The 26,788-nt window shown below is 36.4% G+C and overlaps 3 protein-coding genes across 5 annotated transcripts; 2 read left to right on the top strand and 1 right to left on the bottom strand.

Annotated features, from left to right (window-relative positions):
• The first annotated feature begins 1,286 nt into the window (after positions 1-1,286).
• trim35-14 (tripartite motif containing 35-14) lies at positions 1,287-3,962 on the top strand. Its single transcript, XM_058773454.1, has 6 exons — positions 1,287-1,861; positions 1,942-2,037; positions 2,280-2,510; positions 2,600-2,622; positions 2,712-2,827; positions 3,433-3,962. Exons 1-6 carry the CDS (start codon positions 1,466-1,468, stop codon positions 3,954-3,956), a joined length of 1,386 nt encoding a protein of 461 aa, XP_058629437.1. The 5' UTR covers positions 1,287-1,465; the 3' UTR covers positions 3,957-3,962.
• Positions 3,963-10,155: 6,193 nt separating this feature from the next.
• LOC131539585 (zinc-binding protein A33-like) lies at positions 10,156-16,452 on the bottom strand. 3 transcript variants are annotated; one of them, XM_058774209.1, is made up of 6 exons: positions 16,415-16,452; positions 13,872-14,560; positions 13,393-13,791; positions 13,231-13,253; positions 13,028-13,143; positions 10,156-12,862 (listed from the first exon to the last, which is right to left on the bottom strand). In XM_058774209.1, exons 2-6 carry the CDS (start codon positions 14,265-14,267, stop codon positions 12,333-12,335), a joined length of 1,464 nt encoding a protein of 487 aa, XP_058630192.1. In that variant the 5' UTR covers positions 14,268-14,560; positions 16,415-16,452; the 3' UTR covers positions 10,156-12,332. The 3 variants fall into 3 exon arrangements, with proteins under 3 accessions (XP_058630192.1, XP_058630193.1, XP_058630191.1); XM_058774210.1 differs by lacking the exon at positions 16,415-16,452 and having other exon boundaries at positions 13,393-13,623; positions 13,696-13,791; positions 13,872-14,752; XM_058774208.1 differs by lacking the exon at positions 16,415-16,452 and having other exon boundaries at positions 13,872-14,753.
• Positions 16,453-19,027: 2,575 nt separating this feature from the next.
• On the top strand, positions 19,028-26,094 carry LOC131538869 (zinc-binding protein A33-like). The gene is made up of 6 exons (XM_058773002.1): positions 19,028-19,829; positions 19,910-20,005; positions 20,109-20,339; positions 21,867-21,889; positions 21,977-22,092; positions 22,755-26,094. Exons 1-6 carry the CDS (start codon positions 19,434-19,436, stop codon positions 23,276-23,278), a joined length of 1,386 nt encoding a protein of 461 aa, XP_058628985.1. The 5' UTR covers positions 19,028-19,433; the 3' UTR covers positions 23,279-26,094.
• The last annotated feature ends 694 nt before the right edge of the window (positions 26,095-26,788 follow it).

Here is a 26,788-nt window from a genome sequence, read left to right as displayed (position 1 = left end):
GTATAGAGATTTTTATTTCAGTGGTCTCTTGTTGTCAGGGATTTGGCGTTCCGAATGGGGTTGGGAAGATCATCCCACCAGCATTGAACAGTAAACGAAAATAAAGTGCAGCGTGCACTGTTAGGAAGGGCCTGATCTTCCTTGATGCTATGCAGTGCAAACTTGGATGATCAAGCTGATCAGCTGGTCATCAAAGATTTCTCCAAGGTTTCTGGTGGAACTAGAAGGGATAACTCTAGTGAAATCGTGCTGTACAGTATGAGTGGCAGGAAAAACCAGAAGCTCAGTGATGTTCTCTCAGTCATGCCGAGATGTTGCACAGGCAGTCTGAGATTTGTGCGTGAAATGAAAAACATGTGTCATCATGTAAGAGAGGAGAAACCATGTGCCTGTACGTCAGTAGGTCCCAGTGATGTAGTGTATATGAAGAAAAGGAGGGGTCCTAGAACTGATCCCTGAGGAATCCCCTAACCAGTTGAAGTCCTTTGAATACCTTCCCACTCCAGGCAACCCTGATAGACCTACCTGTGAGATAAAGACTTAAACCAGTGAAGTGGAGTTCCTGTGATGTCCATTGATGAGAGGGTGACAGAAGAATCTGATGATCTACAGTATCAAAAGCGGCAGATAGATCCAACAGAATGAGAACTGATGATTTGGAATAAGCTTTCGTAATTTGCAGGGCTTCAGCACCCAACAGTAATGCAGTTTTGAATGAGTAGCCATTTTTGAAACTTGTTTGGTTAATGGCCAATTGGTTATTCTGTGAAAGGAAGGATGATATCTGCTTGAAAACAACTCATTTAAGTGTTTTGACTATGAATGGGAGGAGACAGGTCTGTAACTATCTACAAGTGAAGTGTTTAGTGTGGGTTTTAAGGAGGTGAGGCAAGGCTAGTGTACCGTCAGCAGATTTTTATGTGAAAAGCAGCCCCTGCTGGCGTTAAAGAAATTAAAACTCTATCATCATTTACACAACCTCAAGACATTTGCCTACTTGTATCATATCATGAACAGTAAAAAATTACTAAATATTGGTGCACTGCACTATTAAACTTTAACACATATAATCAGTGCAAGTGACTAGACATCATTACATGTGCATTCTTAGATTATGAGAGTATACATTCAGCCAAATTAAGTAAACAAGTCAAATGTATGCTCTAATTTAAGTAAGACTCCATGCTGAGCAGGTCCAGCTGCACTGTGTGATCATGGTTGTTATTCTTTGTAATCTGATATCCTGGAGGGAGGAGATGTTCACTAAAGTGTCTACGGAAACGAAAGTTAACTACACGAAATGAAAGGGTTTGGGTTTAGAGGGGAATGGTAAAGCAGGTTTTGCGGTACAATAAAAGAGTAAAGTAAATTTATTGGGTTTTAGAAGTAAACGAAGCAACTATTACTACAGTTCCTGTCAAAACTTTAAGCGGTCGAGTGTTTCTACAGAGGATTGTTTACAGTCATGGCAGACGCTCTGTCCTTCCTGGAAGAGGATTTCACATGCCTCATCTGTTGTGATATCTTCACCGATCCGGTCACTCTGAAATGTAGCCACAGTTTGTGTGAGGAATGTCTCCAGCGTTTCTGGAGAACTCAGGACGTGCCGCAGTGTCCGGTCTGTCGGAAGAAATGCTCACAAGACGAGCCCACCAAGAGCCTGGCGTTCAGAGCGCTCTGTGAGTCCTTCAAGAAGAGAAAACCCACAGCTGTTTCAGGAGATGTTTGTCCAGAACATAAAGAGGCTCTCAAACTCTTCTGCTTTGAGGACCAGCAGCCCATCTGTGTCGTCTGTTACACATCAAAGAAGCATGAAAATCACAAGTGTTCTCCTCTCGAGGAGGCTGTAGGGAATTTAAAGGTATGAGGAGTTTGGAATCTGATCTGACTGACTTTTGGCCTCTTCATCCTGATTATTAAGAGTTTATCCTGTGATTCTAGGAGGATCTCAAGACAAAAATAGACAGACTTCAGGCAACCCACACTGAACTGAAGAAAATTCATGAGAGCTTTGTGAAAGTGGCTGAAATCATTAAGGTATGTATGGTTATGGCACGTTCAAGTCCTCCTGGGAATTTGTATTCAGGAGTCGGGAAATCGTAATTACTGTGTCAGGTGTATTCAAGTTACTTTGGTTGGAGCAAGATGGTGGATTGTGGTGGTGTTTATGTGGTTTCAACTTGTAAATACAATCTTTCCAACGTCACTTGAATGCACCATTTGTGTTGCAATCAGTAGTGAACATTTGCATTTTAAAAGAAAGGCTTAAACTATTTCAGGAAGACACCAATGAGGAAGAAAACCAGATCAAGAAGGAATTTGAGAAGCTCCATCAGTTTCTTAAAGACGAGGAGGAGAAACAGATCAGATCCTTGCGTAAAGAAATGGAACCTCAAGATGAGAAACTCAAGTCCATAATAGACGAGTTGTCTGTACAGATATCGGATCTGTCTGAGCGTATGGCAGCTGTCTGGCAGGACATGGAAGCTGAAAACATCTCATTTCTCCAGGTACAGATCAAACACTCAACGATGTCTGGTAATCGGCATTCATGATGTTTGTTCAACTGAGCGCTAATTGCTTTTTATTTCTCATTCAGAATTACAGGGATACATTAAAAAGGTGAGTCTTTTTCCCAATTAGCATTTGGTTACAGCTGCAATCCCATTTTACCCTGTGAACACCAAATATGTAATTGTTTATGTGCACAGACTCAAATGCCCATCAGGACTGAACACAACCCTTAAAACAGAGGAATTTCAACACCAACCCACTCAGACCGTGATCTTCACCACGTGGGCCAGAATGCAGAACCTTGTGGAACAGCGTAAGTAATAGCATCTGCTAAGACTGATTGCTTCAATAATTTGTTTATCTAAATGTTGTTCCAAATTGTATGCTGTTGTGTTTTTCCATGGAGTACAAATGGAAATGTCATTCAGCACTTTTACATACAGTTCATATTGACTAAGGTCCAACGTGGACCAAAAACACCTTGAAATGCCATGAAATACAGTTTACGGGCATGCCGTAATTACCTTAATTACGGGATGATAACATATGACATACTGTTTGGAGCTGTTAACGTTCTCAGACTCTAATTTATCTATTCAATTATCAATTATTCGATGCCAAAATTAATCTGTGTAATCAATAGACACATTGTACTGTATGTCTTATTTACAGAATATACTTGCATTATTAAGACATTAACAATAGTGAATTATATTATTAAACAGAAATGTTACGAAATAACTGATCAACTACATTTTACTACTGAAGCCATCGCCATATTAAGTTGTAATAATGAGTTCTATGATAACATGAAAGCTTTTTACAAACCGGAATCTCATAATTACGATGATTCTCATAAGTAGTGCATTGGTACTGACCGATAAAAGGCTCTGTAGTCATCAGTCATCTGTGTTTCAGCTCCTGTGACTCTGGATCCAGACACAGCCTCCAGTAAGCTACTAGTGTCACAGGACTGCACCACTGTTGAATATGTAGAAATGAAAATGCATGTGTCTGATAACCCAAAGAGGCTGTATGTGGGAGTGCTGGCCTCACAGGGCTTCAGCTCAGGTGTGCACTGCTGGGACGTAGAGGTAAGAGACAATGACCACTGGACACTAGGAGTGGTGGGAGAAACGGTGAACCGCAAAAAACTTTTCAAAATGGATCCGAAGTGTCGTTTTTGGTGTTTTCGTTACGTGGATGGTGAATACAAGAAAGGTAATAAACCTGGCAGAGATATTGATGATGATGAGAGGCCAAGTATCATCCGGCTGCAGCTGGACTTTGACAAAGGAGAGCTGAGATTCATCGACCCGTTCAGAAACAGAAGTTTGTGCACCTACACGGGTGGATTTCCAGAGAAAGTATTCCCATATTTCTGTACTGGAGATGCAGACACACCACTTAATGTTTTCCCAGCAAATAAACAAAAACTGTAAACTGCACCTAACTTTTTTTCTTTTTCTTTTTTTTTTTACACACTGAATTTTTTGCACTTGCCAAGATAATAATCAAAAGAAATGCTGTTCATGCAGTGTGACTTGAATGTGTACATAATTCTTGGGGCCACTGTGTGTCAATTTACATGGCTATGTGATTACTTAATCATGCAATGCTTAAGTATAAAGGGTGATGCATTAATACTAACGCAATTTTTTTTAATGTGATTATCAATGTAAAAAGCAATAAAGACTAGTTGGTGTACCTATGTGATTTAAAAAAAAAAATTTCTTTTTATTATTGTTTAAATCAAGAACATACAAAACTGTACAAAATGCAAAACATCCACATAACACTTGAACAGACAACAACAAAATAAAACAGTAAAAAAAATACACAAAATAAATAAATAAATAATGAAAGGAAAAAAAAAATAATAACAAAATTTAATAAAAAAGTAATAATAATAACAAATGCAATAAAGGGCCATTGTTTGACATAAGATTCCCTACACTAAACACCTGACAGTCTTCATAGCTTTCTTATTATTAAATACTGAAATCAAATTAATATAATTCTCAATGTCTCTTAAAAAGACCACAAAGACAGGTTTACAATTTGAGAATTTGCATTTATGAATATAAACGTTGCTTAAGAAAAGAATTAAATTTAAAATAAAACAAATATTTTCTTTTGCAGGGTCTGAGTCAAAAATACCCAAATATAATAGTTCTAATTTTTATAGAAAATTCTGGCAAAAGCTTCAACTTAACAAAAGCACCAATATCATACCAAAACTCCTGCGTAAACTCATCAGCATTCAAACAAAAATAGCATGATAGCTCTACATCAGCTCTAAACTTTTGTATAAATGTCTTGACAGGATGAAACCTGTGGATCAGTTTAAAAGACACTTCTTTCACCTTATTTGTGAGAAAGAATTTTTGCTGTAGTGACCGTACTTTTTTCCAGTTGAGATTATCAAATAAATTATTCCAAAAAAAGTTCTCAAGAAATAATGATCTTATTTTATAGTTCTTGTTTCTTGATGCAGAAAAGCAAATTTGACCAACAGGAGTGTCACAGGGATTGAGAAAAGATGCAGAAACTGTTGAAGAGTACCTAGTTTTTAAGAAGCATGCACAAACCAGAAGGAAGAGCTCCCATAACTACAGCGAATTCTTTTGGAGTTACAGGTATTTCGAAAGAAATTCTGAATACCTGAGCAAAAGACCTTGATTGTTAAACAACTGCTGCACCAAAACCAAACCATTACTAAACCAATTATCATAATATAATTAATTAACCGTCAGTGAAGTGACTCACCTGAGTCACCTCAAATAGCGTGCCAGACTCCTATCACGGCATGCGTCGGCGCCGCTCCTGTCAGTAGTAAGTTAATATAGAAGAGTTTTATGGAGCGAATTTTGTGCCAATATTCATCAAACAAATCCAGTGTTTTGCAAACAAACGCAAACTGATTTGCAAATACAAAACTATCTGAGAGAAAATGCAGATGTATGGACAAATATGTATTGTGTGTTACAACTGTGAGACTCATTTGCCTTTTTATGACGAAATGTGACTTGATTTTCTCACAAATGCGGCGGATGCAGGAGACACCCCTCGCTGCAGACTGTAGCGCGGTGACGTCAGGTATCTACGTCAGGTATATGTTTACCGCGCATGCGCAAAGTGACGTATGGTATGTCTATGACACGCATGCGCATTGCGTGTGTAATTTGCATTACGTGGTGACGGTAGGTGTTTTTGCGTCGTGCGTGACGTAACACGTCATAAAAACGCATGCGCATACTTAACAGAATACTCTAATAAAATGTAAAAGTATTAAGAACCCTAAGGTGGAAAAAAAATAAAACAATAAAATGTAATACAGCACATATCCATGATTTTAACTATGTTTCATCTCAGGTAAAATGATACGGAATTACAGAGTTTATTCTGTAATATCTGTGTAGTATTTTATTTACAATTTATTAACATTCTGTTGCACTTTACTTCACTGTGTATTGTAATATTACCCTTTAACGGCGCCTTATATATTTCTTATTAGGCTAGTTAAGATCACTCATCAGCTCTAGTGGTGCAGATGGTAAAACGTATGATTTTCACATTTTGAAGCGATCGATGCAGGTTCGAATCCGCCTTTTAGCAAAGTTTTTTCTCCCTTTTCAAATTTCAAATCACATCAAAAAAGCATTTATTTTCAATAAAAATTAAGGAAATAATCAAAAAGTTGTGAGGGAGGGCTTTATTGTCCCAATAAGGTGATATATCCATTTAATAATTTGAATTAAAATTATAATTTACACTCAATACGTTATTATTGCATAACGTTAATGTTTTATAATGTACTACAATACTGAGGTAAAGGTAATTACCACTGTTTGCAATAAGTAGTTTAAATAGCAGAAACTCCTGCTATCACTTAGTGCAAATAGCTGCTGCCTTTCTTATTTTAATCTGTCCTCTGTCATGGTTCTTGTTTATTTATTTATTTTGGATAATTTTGGACATTTTCCTTTTGCATTGGCAATTCTGCATGTGAAATATTTAAGACAATAAAGTAGTTTTAAATTCAATTGACTACATACAGTATATTTTCAGTGTCTGCATCCCATTTTATGCATGGTGCCTCCAAAAAACCCAAACTGATAACAGTGATCTTTTTTTAAATTATTATTTCAAAGAACAAAACAGAAAATATAATTGTATATACAAATATAGATTAAGACTATAGACTATAAACATGACACAGGAGAAAGAAAAAAAAATTGCATCTGCTCATTCTGAAATTCACCTCCATCACTGATAAAACAATCAACCGAGCAGTAGCCCTCAAATTCTTTGAATGAATAAAACCCACACAGGACTCCCCTCCTGTCAGTCCTGACATACCTAGGTGTGCAGTCTTTAAATACAGAATCTCACTGCACCGTAGGCACTGGGTCACTCCTGTCTGTATTGTGCAGAAAATGCACTCCAGTTCACGACACCTAATTTACATAAAATAACAAACAATATTAAATCATTTTGAGGAAAGGCAAAAGAGCCATACAAGGAAAATATTTTAAATGTATTTTTAAATATTATAGGATGGTGTTAGAAAAAGAGTGTTGTTTGCTTTGTCTGTAAAGTACCTAAGAGATTTAATTTATAATCATCATTAACCAACTCAATTAAAAAAGTTTGTCAAGTCAAAATTTAGGTTGGCTTGGCTTGAGAAAGCATAGCCTGAAACAATTTGAAAGTTTTACAGTTGAGGGCAATACAGTCTATCAGGGAAAAAAAAAAAAGTTTAGTATAAACTTAAATAGTTGAGATGAGACAGACAGAAAGATGAGAAGAGAGACAGACACTCAACTACTTTTTACAGTATTCACTACATGTTAAGGAGTTAAAGAACGATCTGTCTAGACATATGAAGTGGGCCTCTTCTCTGAATTTCGTCTCACTGATAATGTCCCTAAAAAGTCATATGAACATGAAGGTAAATTTAAGAGGTTACACTTTACAATAAGGTGTCATTTGTTAACACTAGTTAATGTATTAATTAACATGAACTAACAATGAACAATAAATTTGTTACAGTATCTATTAATTTTTGTTAATGCAAAAGATGACAAATATGAGAAACATACATACATACATACATACACACACACACACACACACATATATATATAAATGTATGTATGTATTTATTTATTTTTTATTTTTTTGCAATGCATGCAATTCATTACTTTATTAATATAAGTATTTCTGCTCTATTTTAATACATCTTTAAAGGCTAATTTTAGGCGAAATAAGACTTTTAAAGACCAGCAGCAGAATCCCTGTCGCGTCGAATACTAACACATATCATAAAACATGTCATAAATGTTTGAAATCGCACACATTTGCAATGACACTCTCTGTGATTATGACCAAAGCATCCTTACAATTAAAAGCCAACACAAACACACATTTTAAGAAAACAAAAGTAAGTAAATGTTCTGGAAGTGAATGAACCATTATTGAACCTGCGATTTCACGGTAAATACATAGGTAACGTGAGTGCGTGGCGTCACCGCGCTACTGCGCCTGCGTTTTATAGATATACCATACGTCACTTTGCGCATGCGCGGTAAACACATACGTGACGTAGGTACCTGACGTCACCGCGCTACAGTCTGCAGCGAGGAGTACTAGCACATTTTTGTGAATATTTTATTATATCTATTCATGTGACAACACTGAAGAAATGAAACTTTGCTTCATTTCAAACAATGTAAAGTAGTGAGTGTACAGCTTGTATAACAGTGTAAATTTGCTGTCCCCTCAAAATAGCTCAACACACAGCCATTAATGTCTAAACCGCTGGCCACAAAAGTGAGTACACCCCTAAGTGAAAATGTCCAAATTGGGCCCAATTAGCCATTTTCTCTCCCCGGTGTCATGTGACTCGTTAGTGTTACAAGGTTTCAGGTGAGAATGGGGAGCAGGTTAAATTTGGTGTTATCGCTCTCACTGTCTCATACTGGTCACTGGAAGTTCAACGTGGCACCTCATGGCAAAGAACTCTCTGAGGATCTGAAAAAAAGAATTGTTGCTCTACATAAAGATGGCGTAGGCTATAAGGAGATTGCCAAGACCCTGAAACTGAGCTGCAGCACGGTGGCCAAGACCATACAGCGGTTTAACAGGACAGGTTCCACTCAGAACAGGCCTCACCATGGTCGACCAAAGAAGTTGAGTGTACGTGCTCAGCGTCATATCCAGAGGTTGTGTTTGGGAAATAGACGTACGAGTGCTGCCAGCATTGCTGCAGAGGTTGAAGGGGTGGGGGGGTCAGCCTGTCAGTGCTCAGACCATATGCTGCACACTGCATCAAATTGGTCTGCATGGCTGTCGTCCCAGAAGGAAGCCTCTTCTAAAGATGATGCACAAGAAAGCCCGCAAACAGTTTGCTGAAGACAAGCAGACTAAGGGCATGGATTACTGGAACCATGTCCTGTGGTCTGATGAGACCAAGATAAACTTATTTGGTTCAGATGGTGTCTAGCATGTGTGGCGGCAACCAGGTGAGGAGTACAAAGACAAATGTTTTGCCTACAGTCAAGCATGGTGGTGGGAGTGTCATGGTCTGGGGCTGCATGAGTGGAAATACCTTCTGATGTCCCAAGGTTAAATTACATGGATGCATACTGCCATCTAGTGATAATTTTATACAACTCTGATCTTTACCCTGTGGTCACCGCGGCCCCAGCTGATTTGAAAAGAGAGTTCAGAAATGAAAATGAAGCCATCATTTGCTCATCCACAGGGCTTTTGTCTAGCTGAACCATGGTCACTAATGCATTACTAAATATTGGTGCATTGCTCTATTCATTTTTGGGATTTTTACTTACGCAACCTGACTGTTGCACTCTATTACCCTGAACCGATCAACTGGTGACAGGGGTGAAATCAAAATTTAAAATTAAATCATATCACACTGCTAGACCAAATAAGTCTTTATTGCTTTTTTCTTTGTAATATATTTACATTAATAATTACAATCAAATCTTAGAATTCAAACATTGTAATCACATAGCTTGAAATACAGTGAACCCAAAATGTATTCCACTACTGATGCGAAATCAAATCCACGTCAGACAATTGGGTTGAAGGAATATGCAAAATTATTTTAAAGCTTCAGAAATAATAAATGTAAAACATAACTCGAAAATGAAACATTAAATATTAATAATCATATGCAAAACAACATATGCACTTGTTAGTACAATTTAGTAAAAGACAATCATAACTTAAACTAAACATATTTAAAACCAATTGAAAGGATGATAATTAATCTAGAATTAGCAATATGTATTAATAATGAATAATTTCCTCTTGAAAAGACTACTAATATTCTAAAAAGAAACAAAATCTTAATAAAAGAGTAACTCAATCTGCAATGAATAAAAACCATCATAAAAAGTTATAAGGTGCACTCCAAGTATTTGAAGAGTATGGAAGTTTTTTCCTAACAAAATTAAAATGAAAATTCAAATGCCTGAAAAGATCAAATAATAAATCAAACTCTCAAAACAACTACTCAAATGATAAATCAAATGCTCAAACTATCAAATGATAAATCAAAATGGCTTCTCAAATGAGAAATCAAATGCTCAAATGTATTTGATATTTAATTTTCATGATCAACTCAGTATAAACCTGTCATAATTAAATGATAAATCAAATGTTCAAACTATAAATCAAATGCTCAAACCAACATCGCAAACGGCAAATCAAATGCTCAGATTGTTTGCTCCAACGGAAACCGAAAACGGCCACTGATAAATCAAATGCAAATGACGAGTGCCAATCAACTAGCGTGGGCGGAGCTTTAAGGCAGAACTGGGTACCTCATCCACTGTTGAGTAACTTGCTTTCTCCTGACTCTTTGTACCTGCAGTTGCCTCAGTAACTCGTTCAGGTTTGCAACCGCCACCCTTTATTTTTTGCCAAATAACACATACTCACAAACATGAAAAGGTTAAACTGTTATATTAAGCCTCAATAAGCATGCTTACAGAAACAGACACACACATACAAAGACATACATGCACACACATTTTGTTGCAGATATAGATATTTGAAATAAATTATAGTTGACAATAGTTTTTGCAAGTCTTCTTTTTTTAAGAGTCTATATTTCTTTGATCATAATATGGCAAAATTGTAAAAACTGACAAAATGGTAAACTTGAATTAAATGTGATTTTAAATGTTATAACAGTGATTTTATAATATCTCCATGAGAAAAGCTATGAACAGTTCTGTTTGAGAGTTTAATAAGCCCATTAGTGGTCTTCCGCTGCCATCTAGTGGTTATAAATAGCAATTTCTCATACAACAGTGTTTTCTGGGTATATTTGGCTACACCCTTTTATTAATGACCCTGTTACAGCTTACCAAATGACAACATTCAACATTTTTTTTATAATTATTGATCTAGAGAGTCCAGAGAACATTACTATAGTGGTTTGATTGAGATCGAGCGAGAAACCAGGGACTAGTTCGCAAAAGTAGGTTTTCAACATCATTGAGAATAACTAATGAACGATTTGATTGACAACATTAGTCCTAGAGGCAAAGTTGTTCACAATGAGGAGCTCTATCATATGTTATGAAGATCTAGTGTTAATGTATGAACATGTTCTACAATTTGAGGTCATTTTATACAGAAATATTGTGTTTTTGAGGCCTTTTTAACTGTTATAGCGCCAACTAAGGTCAGATCTCCATGAAACGTTGCATGGCTGTTCAGAGTCATCTGACACGTTTTCACCAAGTTTTGAGTTTTCGTTTAGGTTTTATAGGCTTAATTTATCAATGGCCATTTTCGGTTTCCGTTTGAGCAAATCTGAGCATTTGATTTGCCGTTTGCGATGTTGGTTTGAGCATTTGATTTATCATTTAATTATGACAGGTTTATACTGAGTTGATCATGAAAATTAAATATCAAATACATTTGAGCATTTGATTTCTCATTTGAGAAGCCATTTTGATAGTTTGATTTATCATTTGATAGTTTGAGCATTTGATTTATCATTTGAGTAGTTGTTTTGAGAGTTTGATTTATTATTTGATCTTTTCAGGCATTTGAATTTTCATTTTAATTTTGTTAGGAAAAAACTTCCATAGAAGAGTGAAGCCTGAAGTATCAAAGAAGACAAGAAAAGAGAGAGCGTGCACACTAACTAGGAGGGGTGCAGTACATCTTTTATACCCTTACAAAGTCTAAATATAACAATTAACATAAAGCTGTTGCCACGCATTAAAAGGGCAGAAATCTATCATAGTCCAAAGTGTGACTGCTAACTCAGCCTAAACATACATATGGGTAGTTTCACATCCCCTTTTCTGTTATTTACTGGCCGCTCGCTTTTGGCTAGACAGAAATATGAACTTGGCTTTAACTCCAGACAGTGGTTAAAAGAGAATAAAGGTTTTTCTGTAAAGGCCATCTCACAGAGCCAAAACCCCTAGACCTTCTGCATAATATATATTATTACAAGTATATGTAAAAACATAGGATATGCATAAAGTCTGACTACTTCAGTTATTTAAAGACAAATATCATACACATAAGCATAAGTCATATTTGAATGTGTCAATCATCCTTATTCAAGACACCAACTACTAAGCCACTCATAAATGTATACGGCCATAGTATCTGATAATTTATCAAACCAAACCGCCTTTGTTTAAAGAAAGATGGTACAAAACACAAAATACTGATGTCCATCTATGGTGGGTTTTTTTCGGCAGGGCCGTCAATATCAACAGTCACTTACTTTATAATGCAGGGAAAAAAACATCATGTTATTAATTTTGTTTGTTTGCCGGAAAAAGATTTAGTGGCTTGAGAAAATCTCCAGTGCAGAAATATGGGAACACCTTCTCTGGAAATCCACCCGTGTAGGTGCACAAAACCCTGTTTCTGAAGGGCTCAATGAATTTCAGCTCTCCTTTATCAAAGTCCAGCTGCAGTCTGATGACATTTGGCCTCTCATCATCATCATCATCATCAATGCTTTTTACAGGTTTATTACCTTTCTTGTATGTCAAATCTACATAACGAAAACACCAAAAACGACTCTTCGGATCCATTTTGTAAAGTTTTTTGCGGTTCACCGTCTCTCCCACCACTCCTAGTGTCCAGTGGTAATTTTCTTCCACCTCTACGTCCCAGCAGTGCACACCTGAGCTGAAGCCCTGTGAGGCCAGCACTCCCACAGAAAGCCTCTTTGGGTTATTGGACACATGCATTTTCGTTTCTACGTATTCAACAGTGGTGCAGTCCTCCGACACCTGCAGTTTACTGGATGCTGTGTCTGGATCCAGAGTCACAGGAGCTGTAAACACAGATGACTGTAAAGTACAGAGCCCTTCAGCTGTCAGTACCAGTGTACAGTAAGAGCTGCATGAAATTCCTTTTTGCATCCCATTGAAAAAAACAGCATATGGTTTGACATAAGAGTAAGCAAGGAATCAAAGTCTTAGCAGACATTATTACTTACGCTGTTGCACAAGGTTCTGCATTCTGGCCCAAGTGGTGAAGATCACGGTCTGAGTGGGATAGTGCTGATATTCCTGTAGTTCTGGGGACGTGTTTGGTACTGATGGGTGCTGGAGTCTGTGTAGATTAACAGTGAGATATTTGGAATTCACAAAGTAAAATATGATTGCAGCTGTATCAAAATGCTAAATGGGAAAGACTCACCTTTTTAATGTATCATTGTAATTCTGAATGAGAAATAAAAAAAGCAATTAGCACTCAGTAATGTGGTTGAGCAAACATCATGAACACTGATTATCAGACATGTTTGCTTTAGGTTACAGCTCTCTGATGGACTTTGGTCCCTTGCATGTGTTTACTCTGTACCTGGGTAAATGAGATGTTTTCAACTTCCATGTCCTGCCAGACTGCTGCCATACACTCAGACAGATCCGATATCTGTTTGGACAGCTCCTCCAATTTGGCCTCGAGTTTCTCATCTTGAGGTCGCATTTCTTTCTGGAATGATCTGATGTGTTTCTCCTCCTCCTCTCTAAGAAACTGATGGAGCTTCTCGAATTCCTCCTTGATCTGGTTTTCTGTCTTACTGATGTGTTCCTGAAATAGTTTAAGAACCCTTTTTGTTAACATAATCTTCACAAGTCTTACAACACTAACCAAATACAGCACCTTAATGAGCTCAGCCTGTTTGACGCAGTTCTCACGGGCTTTCTTGAGGTCAGCGAGTGTTGCCTGAAGTCTGTCCATTTGAGTCTTGAGCTCCTCCTAGAATCGCATGCTAAACTCTTAATAATGAGCTTAAAGATGCCAGAAGTCAGTCAAATCAGATTCCAAACTCTTCATACCTTTAAGCTCCCTGCAGCCTCCTCGAGAGGAGAACACTTGTGATTTTCATGCTTCTTTGATGTGTAACAGACGACACAGATGGGCTGCTGGTCCTCAAAGCAGAAGAGTTTGAGAGCCTCTTTATGTTCTGGACAAACATCTCCTGAAACAGCTGTGGGTTTTCTCTTCTTGAAGGACTCACAGAGCGCTCTGAACGCCAGGCTCTTGGTGGGCTCGTCTTGTGAGCATTTCTTCCGACAGACCGGACACTGCGGCACGTCCTGAGTTCTCCAGAAACGCTGGAGACATTCCTCACACAAACTGTGGCTACATTTCAGAGTGACCGGATCGGTGAAGATATCACAACAGATGAGACAGGTCAAATCCTCTTCCAGGAAGGACAGAGCGTCTGCCATGACTGTAAACAATCCTCTGTAGAAACACTCGACCGATAAAAGTTATGACAGGAACTGTAAAGAACCAGTTGCTCTACTTCTAAAGCCCCATATATTGTACTTTGCTCTTCTGTTGGCAATAAAGCATGTTTTGCAGTATCTTCCCCAACACATTTAGCTATCATTCGTTTCAGTAGAACCAAACAGCTCCTCCCTCCAGGATATCACACTAAAGCCAATAGCAACTAGACAGTTCTGTTCTGCATGAAGTTTTGTTTACTTAATAGGGGTTATGGGCAACACATTTCCGCATTCTGTTGATAAAAGAGAAATAGAAGCTGTTTTACTCACGATTGCTTTAAAGTATCATAACCAATGTCCATCACATATAAGGATTGGTATCTAAAAGTTTTATTTTTAATCTTTTCACTGACATTTAGATATTAAAAAAAAGGAATAAAACGTCAACAATGATTTAACCTTAAAAGTCTATAGATATCGCCATTATTTAACACGGCTATTTTAAATAATAGCGACTTTTTATATATATATATATATATATATATATATATCAGTGGCGGCTGCTGGTCTTTCAAAGAGGGGAAGCTCATTTTCGGCCTACATCATAAAAATTGTCCATTTATTTATACTTAAATTCTGCCCTATGTTCCTTTTCAAGAAAATGCTCTGTGACACTGTCGTATCAACTAGGCGTCTTTTCCAGTGACGCTAGCCTAGCCTACTGTATGAATGAATGAATGAACAAACAATCTAAAAAAAAAGATATTAAACTCGACGGAGGAAATGTGGGAATTAGGTTTAACTGAAACAAGGAATGTGGTGTATAATAGGGTTGTCACGATACCATAAAAATGTCTTACGATACTATACCAACTTAATTTATAATTCAATTCTACAAAATTAATCCAAAATTAATAAATAAATAGATGTAAATGAAAATAGACAATATTATTCTATGAATACTTAATTAATGTGAATGAATGACTGGCTATTGTTATCCATGAAATGATCTAAACAAAACTCATCTTAGCACTGCACAGAAGCTGCATGAAGTGACATTTAGATGTGGCATTTATTCATTTAGACTGTATTTATAATTGCATAAATAATGTTATGAGATTAGTGTTTTAAATACTAAATTCTGAATATAGAAACATGTTGGAAAATAATGTAATATGCCTACTTTTAGACGGGAAACTTAAAAACGGCCAGCAGGTGGCAGAAGTTCGTGACTGAATCACTGAGTCATTCAAATGATTCTTTCAAAACGGCTGAATCCTTCAGGAGTGAATCAAATGACTGTTTTTATGAATGGCTCAGTGAATCAGTGATTCGCCCAAGACAACGCAGATTTGGATTCGAACACAAACGAAACAAAACAGCACTCTTGCTCGTGTCCTATTGTGTCAGGAGCATTTTTTTTTTGCTCGCATATCTTGAAATTTCCGAGTTAGCAGCATGTATATTAAAACATAACATCATAAATGAATAAAAAATATATATAATGATTGACAAGAACCAAGTGCAAAGCAGCGATGGGACTGAGCTCCAATAGCTTCAGCGTCAGCGACTTTTTATAGAACAAAATCGCTGTCAATCAAAAGGAGATATAGACCCTCCAATCATCACGCAGAAGCCCGGAGTCCAGGCTTCTGGATGTATTTTATGAACATAAAATTCATTAAAAAAAATTTTTTTTAAATCATGTTTACCAATGATTTTTTAGCAAAATATACACCAGAGAATGTGACAAGCAAACCACGCCAAACACTGTTTTACATACATAACGTTAATCATTGTGTTTATGATAATTCATGTGGTTGTAGTTATTTCCCTCATTAAAGCTGTCAATTATACGGTCTTGAACATTTGCCTATTTTGAGAATTGAAATGCTGTGGTTCACCTAGTAGCTGAACTAAAAACTTTAGTGGTCTGTATCTAAAATTTTACAACTGCCGCTTGGCTAACCGTGCTAGAAAAACAATTAAGAAAGCGCGGGATGAACGTTAATGTTACTCCAGAAAACTTTATATAGACACGTCAAAGTAATTCGCATATTTTATAATCCCCATTTTATCGATGACATTTCATAACTTCTCGAAACTCTATTATATATTTACTTCATCGTCAGGTAAAAGTGACTCACCTCAAAAAACGCGCCAGATTCCTGCCACGCCACGCAGCGGCGCAGTACGCATGCGCAACAGCTACCGTACTGAGAAAAATATAATAAAAAAATAAAAAATAATAATTAAAATTGATATTTTAATTAACACGCTCCACTGATTTTATAGTTTAACAGATTAGATAATAAAAAAAAATACTTTTGAATAAAATACTTTTGTATTAACTAGAAAAGTAAAGTGTCAAGACAAATGTGTCATGTTTGCTTCAGTAAGTTTAAAACAGTTTGAAGGTTTTATGGGCCTTATACAACTTAAATACATTTGAAGGCTATGTGGGCTTTGTTAATTGGTTTCTAGGGTGCTCTGGGTGGTTGCTAGGATGTCAACATTTTTAATGGAAAAGATTTGTGGGATATTTTATCTAATTATCTGGTGCAGAAAACTTTAAGTCCAATCAGTTTGAAAAAATAGCAACTCAGGTCGAAAAGGCTAAAACAAATTACAGCTTAAAAGCTATGTGATTTTTTTATATATAGTTATAAAAATATATAATTTTTTATATAACTGTGGAGCATGTGTCACATGATCAAGATCCAAAGTAATGCAGTATTGTTTAATGTTTATGACTTTTTATTACTGTATTTCTACCAACAGTGTTATCATAAAATACAGTTCGTGCAAACAGGTTATTGGTTTAAAACAAAACAAAAATGTTTAGTTTTATATATATATATATATATAGTATATCAGTATACTCTTGGCTGACAGACACACAACATATGATGAATATCAACACACACATCAATCATATCAACAGGTAACACACTAAACAGGAACAAATGTGCTTGAGCTTCCCTTTTTCTGCAGTTTCTCAGGATGTAAACGCTCTTCTGTGACCCAGCATTCAGATGCTATTTACACTACAGCAACGTGTTAAGGCAAGGTTCACCATTCAAGAACCGGAAGTGTGCGTCAGTTTTTAAAGGTTAACAAAGAGTCCAGCGCTTCTCCTCGTTTATTAACATGCAATGTGTTTCCTCAGGGACTTTTGGTGAGCAAAGACTAGTGAAAAGACAAATAACGGACCACGTTTAAAAACAGAAGGTGTTAAAAATGTCATATTTGAACATGCAGAATGCAAAAAATACATCAACATCATCCAAATAAAAAATGTAAATCTCATGAAGATACATTTAGGACACATATCACCTTGATAACAAAAAAAAAGAAACTATACTCTACCTGAAGAAAATGAAGCATATTTTTAGATATGAAAACTTTCACTACCATAATGCATCTGGATAATTTACTGTAATTCCCAATTGCTCTGTTACATGATTCTTTTGTTTAATTTTCTTAATGCACAATATAATTTTTTCTTTTAATTTCAGTGGTGAAGTCTATGGAAGTTTGTTTCCTCGGGATTAAAAAAAAAAAAAAAAAAAAAAAAAGTAATTCTGAATTTATCTAGAAAATTCTGATAGAAAATCAGAATTGTGCGATATAAACAGATATTGTGATATAAACGCAGAATAGCGAGATATAAACAGAATGTGAGATATAAGCAGAGAATTGCACAATATAAATGCAAAATTGCATGATATAAACTCAGAATTGTGAGACATTAATGCTGAATTGTGAGTTATAAACTCAAAATTTTGAGAAGAAATGTCCAAATTGTGAAAGTAATGCAGTTTTGAATGAGTAGCCATTTTTGAAACCTGTTTGGTTAATGGCCAATTGGTTATTCTGTGAAAGGAAGGATGATATCTGCTTGAAAACAACTCATTTAAGTGTTTTGACTATGAATGGGAGGAGACAGGTCTGTAACTATCTACAAGTGAAGTGTTTAGTGTGGGTTTTAAGGAGGTGAGGCAAGGCTAGTGTACCGTCAGCAGATTTTCATGTAAAAAGAAATGTCTTCAGGGTGATACAAGACCCCACTGTGAAAATATCTTACTTATTATACGACTATTTGCCACATATGTAAATAATTGAACACAAAATATGAATTACATCATATTTTATTACCTCAAGACAGCTGGCAGTAAACGCTCAAGAAGTCTGTTATCAGTTGTAGCGGTTCTTATCATAAAATAACAGACCACTAGATTGATGAATCAGAAATGAGTATTGCCACTATGTAAAATTGTGAATGAATGATGCACAGTAGTTCTGCTCTAAGCAGTGCTCGAAGAGGGCCGATGTTCAAAAGGAAGTGATTTTGGTCTCGATGTTGCCCAGACGCTCTGAAGGGGAAACAGGGGAACTGAATTCTCCAGAACACATGGTACACATGTCTAAATCACCTGAAAAATGCAACAGAAGTCGGTCTACCACGTTAGTAAAAAAAAATGTAGTAATTATTGATAACTAAATTGAATCAGTACATAATAACGAAAACAATATCTTAAATTACTATTACTACAAACATGACAAACCTTCCAGAGGCAAATGCTATCTATTGACAATTTTATACAACTCTGCTCTTTTCTCCTAATCTGCAGTCACAGCAGCCCCATGCTGGCATTAAAGAAATGAAAACTCTATCATCGTTTACACAACCTCAAGACGTTTGCTTAGTTGTATGCACTATTAAACGTAAATGTATGTAATCCGTGCAAGAGTTGTGACTAGACATCATTACTTGTGCATTCTGAGATTATGACCAAATTTGCAGTCAACCAAATTAAGTAAACAAGTAAACTCCAAACTAACTAATAGTTGCTAATCCCCAAATGTACAATGTATGCTCTAATTTAAGATTTTTTTTTTGCTGAGCACATGCAGCATTTCCTGGCTGTTATTCATTGTGACATCCTGGAGGGAGGAGCTGATAAAGCTTCAAGTGAAACGAGAGTTAACTAAAAGACATGAAAGTGTCGGGTGTAGAGGGGAACGGTAACGCAGGTTTTGCAGTATATCTCCAATAAGAAAGTGAAGTAAATTTATTGGGTTTTAGAAGTAAAGCAGCATGCTATTACTACAATTTCTGTAGGAAATTTTATCGGTTGAGTGTTTTTACTGAGAACTGTTTTCATGGCGGATGCTCTGTCCTTCCTGGAAGAGGATTTCACATGCCTCATCTGTTGTGATACCTTCACCGATCCGGTTACTCTGAAATGTAGCCACAGTTTGTGTGAGGAATGTCTCCAGCGTTTCTGGAGAACTCAGGACGTGCCGCAGTGTCCGGTCTGTCGGAAGAAATGCTCACAAGACGAGCCCACCAAGAGCCTGGCGTTCAGAGCGCTCTGTGAGTCCTTCAAGAAGAGAAAACCCACAGCTGTTTCAGGAGATGTTTGTCCAGAACATAAAGAGGCTCTCAAACTCTTCTGCTTTGTGGACAAGCAGCCCATCTGTGTCGTCTGTTACACATCAAAGAAGCATGAAAATCACAAGTGTTCTCCTCTCGAGGAGGCTGCAGGGAACTTAAAGGTATGAAGAGTTTGGAATCTGATTTGACTGACTTCTGGCATCTTTAAGCTCAATATTAAGAGTTTATGATGTGATTCTAGGGAGACCTCAAGAAACAGATGGACAGACTGCAGGAGACCCTTGATAAGCTCAAGAAATCCAGTGAGAGCTGCATCAAACAGGCTGAGCTCAGTAAGGTATGTGGTTATGGTGTGCAAATTAATGATTAGAACACACCATTAGTGTTGTAATCAGTAGTCAACATTTACATTGTTAACAGAAAGGGTTAAACCATTTCAGGAACACACTAGTGTGGATGAAAACCAGATCAAGAAGGAATTCGAGAAGCTCCATCAGTTTCTAAGAGATGAGGAGGAAAAACAGATCAGATCCTTACGTAAAGAAAAGAAACTTCAAGATGAGAAACTCAAGGCCAGAATGAAGGAGTTGTCCAAACAGATTTCAGATCTGTCTGAGAATATGGCAGCCATCTGGCAGGACATGGAAGCTGAAAACATCACATTTCTCCAGGTACAGATCAAATACTCAAAGATAAAGATGACTAGGGTTGGGTAAAGGAAACGCGGTGACCAACTTCCTGGTTCAGGTCTCTGCTCCAGATGTGATGGAACGACCGCAGCAGATTCGCCGATTCTGCAAGCTCAAACTGACGTGATATTAAACAAATATAGACGGTTTCATCGGGCGCACGCGCCTGGACCTAAGTTAACTTCCGGTCTGTGTTTGTTTATCGGTCTCGTTAGTGGCGCCGGCTACAAACACAGTTAAAGTTAAAGTGATGAGTAATGAAGTTGGGCTCAGGTTGTTGTGCTGTTGGATGGGTTTCACATACATTTATTTATTTGTGGCGACCTGCAACGATATCAAAACTTACCGATTTTCTTCTTTTTTTTTTTTTTGAAACCGTCTATATTTCATACTTTTAGAATTAATCGGCCAGTGAACGCAATTCACAAGTTTACAAAGTATTGCATTTATACAGATTTTCGATCACAGAATAAAGTTTATATTTTACATACTTGTATGATCAAATAAAACACCAGCTGGTGAACTCAGATAACAAGTTAACACGTTTAATGTAATGTTCATAAGCATTTCAACTAGAATTTTTCGATTCACTACAATAAAGAAATCATTTAAGTGACATGCTTCCAAAGTGTTTCTGCGAGAAAATAACGGCAAAACAGCGTAGAAATAACGTTTAGTTTTTATATTAATCAAACGAGCCATCAGCTAGTCTCTGAGGAAAATGTACCATGTTTTTACTATAGTATTTGCTCTGAGGCAGCAGTTAGCCCTCCATTAACTAGCTAAGCTAAACATTCTTAAATTAAAATGCCTAAAGCTAAAATTCTCTTGTATTCACGTTTTTAAACCTGTTGTCCAACAAAAGAGAACATTATAACCTTTTTAGTCCACAACACGAGTTAAATGCTTCCTTTTGTGATCTGATGTAGCTTCTTGTCACAGAATGAGGCAGAAAATATGTTCCATAGGCTACTAATACATCGATTGGCAATGGATTATAAATATACTTAATTATTATGAAAATACCAGAGATGGCTTGAATAACACAGATAAACTATACATTGTCGTGGTCGAGTGTTTATTGTATTTGTTTTATCATTCAAAACGTTTATATCTTGTTTACTCAGTTACATCCATAGCAATGCATTTGTCCATATTAGGGATTTCCTGGAGCTTCATGAGTTCTGCTACTTCTGTGACTGGATATGTGGATTTTTTTGTGCGAGGGCGCCCTCTGGCATCCAGTACGAATAAAAAAGACATCATGTGTTTAGTGCTAATGGCCAATCCAATTATTAATTTTTATTATTTAATTTTTATTATTTAAAAGTATCGATTTGGCACCGGTATCGAAAAAAACCCAAACGATACCCAACCCTACACATGACGCCATAGACAAAAGTCCATCAGAGAGCTGCAGTCTGATGCAAATGTGTCTGATAATCAATGTTCATGAGATTTGCTCAACCACATGACTAAGCACTAATTGCTTTTTTATTTCTCATTCAGAATTACAAGGATTCATTAAAAAAGTGAGTCTTTCCCAATTAGCATTTGGTTACAGCTGCAATCCTGTTTTACCCAGTGAACACCAAATATCTTACTGTTCATCTACACAGACTCAAACGGCCATCAGTACCAAACACAACCCCTGAACAAGAAGTAAATAAGCACCATCATATTCAGACAATGATCTTCACTACCTGGGCCAGAATGCAGAACCTTGTGGAAAAGTGTAAGTAATAACGTCTGCTTGGACTCTGATTACGTACATAATTTGCTTACCCAAATGTTTTTTCCAAATCGTGCTATGCTGTTTTTTTCCCCCATGGATTTCCCTTGGATTATTTCCCTTGGAAATTACACTCCGTGCAGCTCTTTTTCATACAGTTCATGACATGACATATACTGTAAAAGATTTTGTGTGTGTGTGTGTGTGTGTGTGTTTTTGGACCAATCCACTGGTCAACATCCACTTTCATTGTGTGGAACAAAAAAACAGCATACAGATTTGGAAAGACATGATGGTGAGGAAATAATACTTTCAATTGCAACACAAAAACATATTCTGACACTGGCTGTAGTACACTGGTACTGACTGATAATTGGTTGGTTGATGTTTTTAACGTCATGCCAGCTTCCTTGGCTAGTTTCATGGTGAGTAGCAAGGTGAAATACTATTAAAAGAGCAATTTAAAAAAAAAACTATGTAAGATTTTTTTTATACAGTATAGTGGTGGATCTTCATTTGATATTAAGAACTTGAAATGTCCTATTTGGTGGTGTTTATGTATATGATCTGATCCCAGAAATTATTGAAAATAAAGATGCAACTTTTATCAAAAGTTAGGTTGACTGATGAAAAGCTCTTTAGTTTAAAGTCATTTGTGTTTACAGCTCCTGTGACTCTGGATCCAGACACAGCCTCCGATAGACTGCAGGTGTCACAGGATTGCACCAGTGTTGAGTACAAAAAAAAGAAAATACATGTGTCTGATAACCCAAAGAGGCTGTATGTGGGAGTGCTGGCCTCACAGGGCTTCAGCTCAGGTGTGCACTGCTGGGACGTAGAGGTAAGAAACAACAACAACTGGACACTGGGAGTGGTGGGGGAAACGGTGAACCGCAAATATCTTTACAAAATGGATCCAAAGAGTCGTTTTTGGTGTTTTCGTTATGTGGATTATGAATACAAGAAAGGAAATAAACCTGTCAGCCATATTAATAGCAATGAGAAGCCAAATGTCATCAGACTGCACCTGGACTTTGAAAAAGGAGAGCTGAGATTCATTGACCCGTTCAGAAACAGAAGTTTGTGCACCTACACGGGTGGATTTCCAGAGAAGGTGTTCCCATATTTCTGTACTGGAGATGTGGACAAGCCACTTAATGTTTTTGCAGCAAAAAAACAAAACTTATAAACAACTTTTTTGTTACAAATGTTGTGTTTTCTGCATGTGCCAAGAAAATAATCAAATGCATTGACTTTCATGCAGTGTGGCTTGGGGCCAGTCAAGCTACTGTATGTGACTGTTTAATCATGCAGTGCACATATTGTGATGCATTAATAGTTAATGAAGCCAATTTTTAATGTGATTATCAACATAAAAAAGCAGTAAAGACTATTTGGTGTACCAATTTGATATTGAAATTCAAGTAAAACCAAAGTCTCTTTAAGACAAGTCATGCCACTCGGCGGCCATCTTTAAAACGCCTCTGGGGCATGCAAGTGCAGCTCCTATCTCTTTTTTGTTTTTGTTTTTTTACAGATTTTAAAACAAAGAACATACAATAGCAAAGCTCCTATCTCTTTCAATGGGGAAAAATAAAATTCTCAAAAACTGTTCACTAAGCTTACGATTAAATTTCATATTTGAAATCACCAAAGAAATCTGACAACAACTGTATCATCTTTTGCTCAAATAGCGTTATAAAAAGCTTATTTCTCAGGCTAGATCAGCCAGTGCGCATGCGCAGTCCTGAGCGCACGTCTAAGAACGCTGACTGTTTCTATAGCAACCGGGACTTCTTACTGCAGCTGCAGTGACACGCTGACTTTACTGATTAGCCATTGGCTCTTTCATCCAGAAGGCGGGGCTTCCTGCGATTGAGCGGCTATATTGTATTGGCAAGTGATATCTGCCACATCGAAGACTTGCCCTGCGTCCCAGTGTGCATACTATCCACCCTATCTGCCCTAAATAGTATTGAAAATTACTAATATCACATAGAATTTAGGGTGGATAGTATGCACATTGGGACGCAGGCTTGGAAAAGGAGCAGTCTACCCTTCCGTCGCCGTCAGTCCGTGTCGATTTTTGAATGGGATCGATAGGGAGGGCAGACGACAAACCCGCGGTGACATCACTGTAGAAACCAATCATAGGCGGCGAATGTAAGAAAATTACGTCTGAACTAGGTACGTCACCTGATGTGTACGTATTGTCTCCATGTACGTCGCTTGAAACGAACTTTAAAGTTTGCAGTAGTAGATGTATTTGTTATAGCTATTTCTTTTAGTTATTTCCTAACAAATGTTAATAGTGAATAATAATTATAAGTTTATTTCATTTTAGATAACTTTTCTTTTTTGGCTGTTACATTGGTGTAGGACCGCAAACTAACTGTTCTTACTATTGTGTTAAAACACGTGTGCACTGATTCTTCAGCAGACATATGATTTTGGGCATTGTGCAGTCCCCACATTTTGGGGTAGCCTGACGGGTTATTCATATTGTTGTTGTTGTTGTGTTTTTTTTTTTTTTAACTTTTTTAAACTTTTTTATTATTCATGTTGAAATGTTATAAAATGTTTGACAACATAGCCTTTTTTTAACTTGTTCTGGTGCTTTTTGTTATTCATGTTGAAATATTATAAAATGTTTGACAGCAGTATTTTTAATACTAACAACAGTATTTTTTTAAGTCTTCGAATTAAATGTTGGATAACAATCCAAATGTACTCTGAATTTTATTCTTAATATTTTTAGCTGGTATTGTGATAAACCAAAACTTCAAATGAATTGGTTGGTAATGATGATGAATTTAAGACATAGACAACTTGATTCAACAACATTCAATAACACAACAAAGCAATGCCAATTTATCATTACTATTGTACTTTATTCCTGAAAATGAGCAAGCAGTACAAACAGTGGCTTGAAATGATGACAATTACCAAAATAGGCAACAAGACAAAAACATAAATAAATGACAGTTTCACTGGAAAAGAGACACAATAAAATGGAAAAATATGAGTTGTATTCTAAATGTTAATGGTTTCAGAAGTTTTCAAAATTTTAGTAAAATAAACCATTGTGTTTATCCTACAGGCCAAAAGTCATATTTTTAAGGGACATGGAAAGGTTTTGCGTCTCCATACATTTTTATGTTCTAAAGAATAAAGAAAGAAAGAAAGAAAGAAAGAAAAAAAAAATGTTTGGAACAACATAAAGATCACTATTCCTTTAACACTTTGGTACTGTTCATTTTCAGTTCATAAAAAAGGTAAATTCAGGGTATCCGCGAGGTCTTGACGAGATCTTGAGCCTCACGATATTACAATGTGTGGATATTTCTTGTCGAGGTGAAAATGTGTCTCGCGATATCAGCATAGTTTGTGGCTAAACATTTTACAAAGCTTGCATTATTTTATTCTGAATTGTACTGTTATCTGTTTGTTTCTACATCTCCGCAACTCAGTCAACAAACTCATCTCTGCATATGCTAAGAGTTTGGGTTAAGTTCATCTGTGGACGAAAGGTGGGCTGTTGAAAACATTTACTGTATAACAAATATTGTAACGCCAACACAAAATATTGCATCAATATAGTTCTAAAATGCAACCTGTCGCAATCACTGGGCCGCTGGCGTCCTCTGTAGGCATTTTAATAATACATATTGTACATATGTTTATTGTTTATATGTACCTTTCTTTATGTATTTTAACAGTGTTGTTCAATGAAACCATGTGATTACTAGCTTTTGATGTTTTATTTAAACCAATTATTATTGCCTCATCGTTACAGGTATTTTAAGTCTATTTTTAAAGACTTAAAGTTTAAGCTACTGTTCATTTAAGTCTATCTTTATTACATAAAAAACCAAATCATCAGTAGATTGCTCATTTAACAAAATAATCGTTAGTGACAGCCCAATTTAAAATGTTTCAAAATGCGCCTGCATTGTTTATACACTTCTTTAAAAAATTCTATTAAAATACTGTTTCATCACCTTCTCTTGACCAACATGATGTATTGTATCATCTCCTGAGCTAATGTATTTGCACATTTTATGGTCAACATGACTCAGCAAACAGGACAACTGTGAGCACCATACCAGAGTGTTAAGTAAAATTATTAACATATACCCAATATATCAAATGTAAAACCTCAGAATGGCACATATCAGAATAATATGTTAAATAATTAATGAATTTATGTGTCTGTAAAGTTGATGTTATTGAGAAAATACAATTAATTTTCAACTCTGTTGATGGTGTATAAATTGTAGTAAAATAATTACCAAGTTAAGTCTGTCATAACTTAAATATATTGGGTTTCTTCTGCGTGTATGTGTATATATATGTGCATGTGTGCATATGTGTATGCATATATATATATATAGTAAAAACTTAATTTCCTGTAAAGCTGCTTTGCAACGATTGTATCATAAAAAGCGCTATACAAATAAACTTGAATTGAATTGAATTGAATTATGTAAAACCGAAAATAATTGAATTGAACACTCCCACTAAACATTGGACGTCGGATAGACGTGCAGATCATGTCTATATTGGGTCCGTCGGTCCATGACCAATTCTGGACATCTATTCGACGTCCAAACTAGGTCCTCTATTTGGACGTCTAACCATGACCCAAATTGGACGTCAGATTGACGTTCGACATTTGACCTTTGAACTGGGTATTTTT

The sequence above is a fragment of the Onychostoma macrolepis genome, chromosome 04 (genome assembly GCF_012432095.1).
Source record: "Onychostoma macrolepis isolate SWU-2019 chromosome 04, ASM1243209v1, whole genome shotgun sequence".
Classification (NCBI taxonomy): Eukaryota; Metazoa; Chordata; class Actinopteri; order Cypriniformes; family Cyprinidae; genus Onychostoma; species Onychostoma macrolepis.
This window is presented reverse-complemented; position numbering and strand designations above follow the sequence as displayed.

Bases quoted from the DNA above. Each gene is read 5' to 3' on its own strand.
- LOC131538869 (XM_058773002.1), top strand. From the start codon at position 19,434: ATGGCGGATGCTCTGTCCTTCCTGGAAGAGGATTTCACATGCCTCATC. The intron at 20,006-20,108 runs GTATGTGGTTAT...AAACCATTTCAG, and splicing joins AACAGGCTGAGCTCAGTAAG to GAACACACTAGTGTGGATGA. The intron at 22,093-22,754 runs GTAAGTAATAAC...TTGTGTTTACAG, and splicing joins GCAGAACCTTGTGGAAAAGT to CTCCTGTGACTCTGGATCCA.
- LOC131539585 (XM_058774209.1), bottom strand. From the start codon at position 14,267: ATGGCAGACGCTCTGTCCTTCCTGGAAGAGGATTTGACCTGTCTCATC. The intron at 13,144-13,230 runs GTGAGTCTTTCC...TAATCTACACAG, and splicing joins TACAATGATACATTAAAAAG to ACTCCAGCACCCATCAGTAC. The intron at 12,863-13,027 runs GTAAGTAATAAT...CTGTGTTTACAG, and splicing joins GCAGAACCTTGTGCAACAGC to CTCCTGTGACTCTGGATCCA.
- trim35-14 (XM_058773454.1), top strand. From the start codon at position 1,466: ATGGCAGACGCTCTGTCCTTCCTGGAAGAGGATTTCACATGCCTCATC. The intron at 1,862-1,941 runs GTATGAGGAGTT...CTGTGATTCTAG, and splicing joins AGGCTGTAGGGAATTTAAAG to GAGGATCTCAAGACAAAAAT. The intron at 2,623-2,711 runs GTGAGTCTTTTT...TTATGTGCACAG, and splicing joins TACAGGGATACATTAAAAAG to ACTCAAATGCCCATCAGGAC.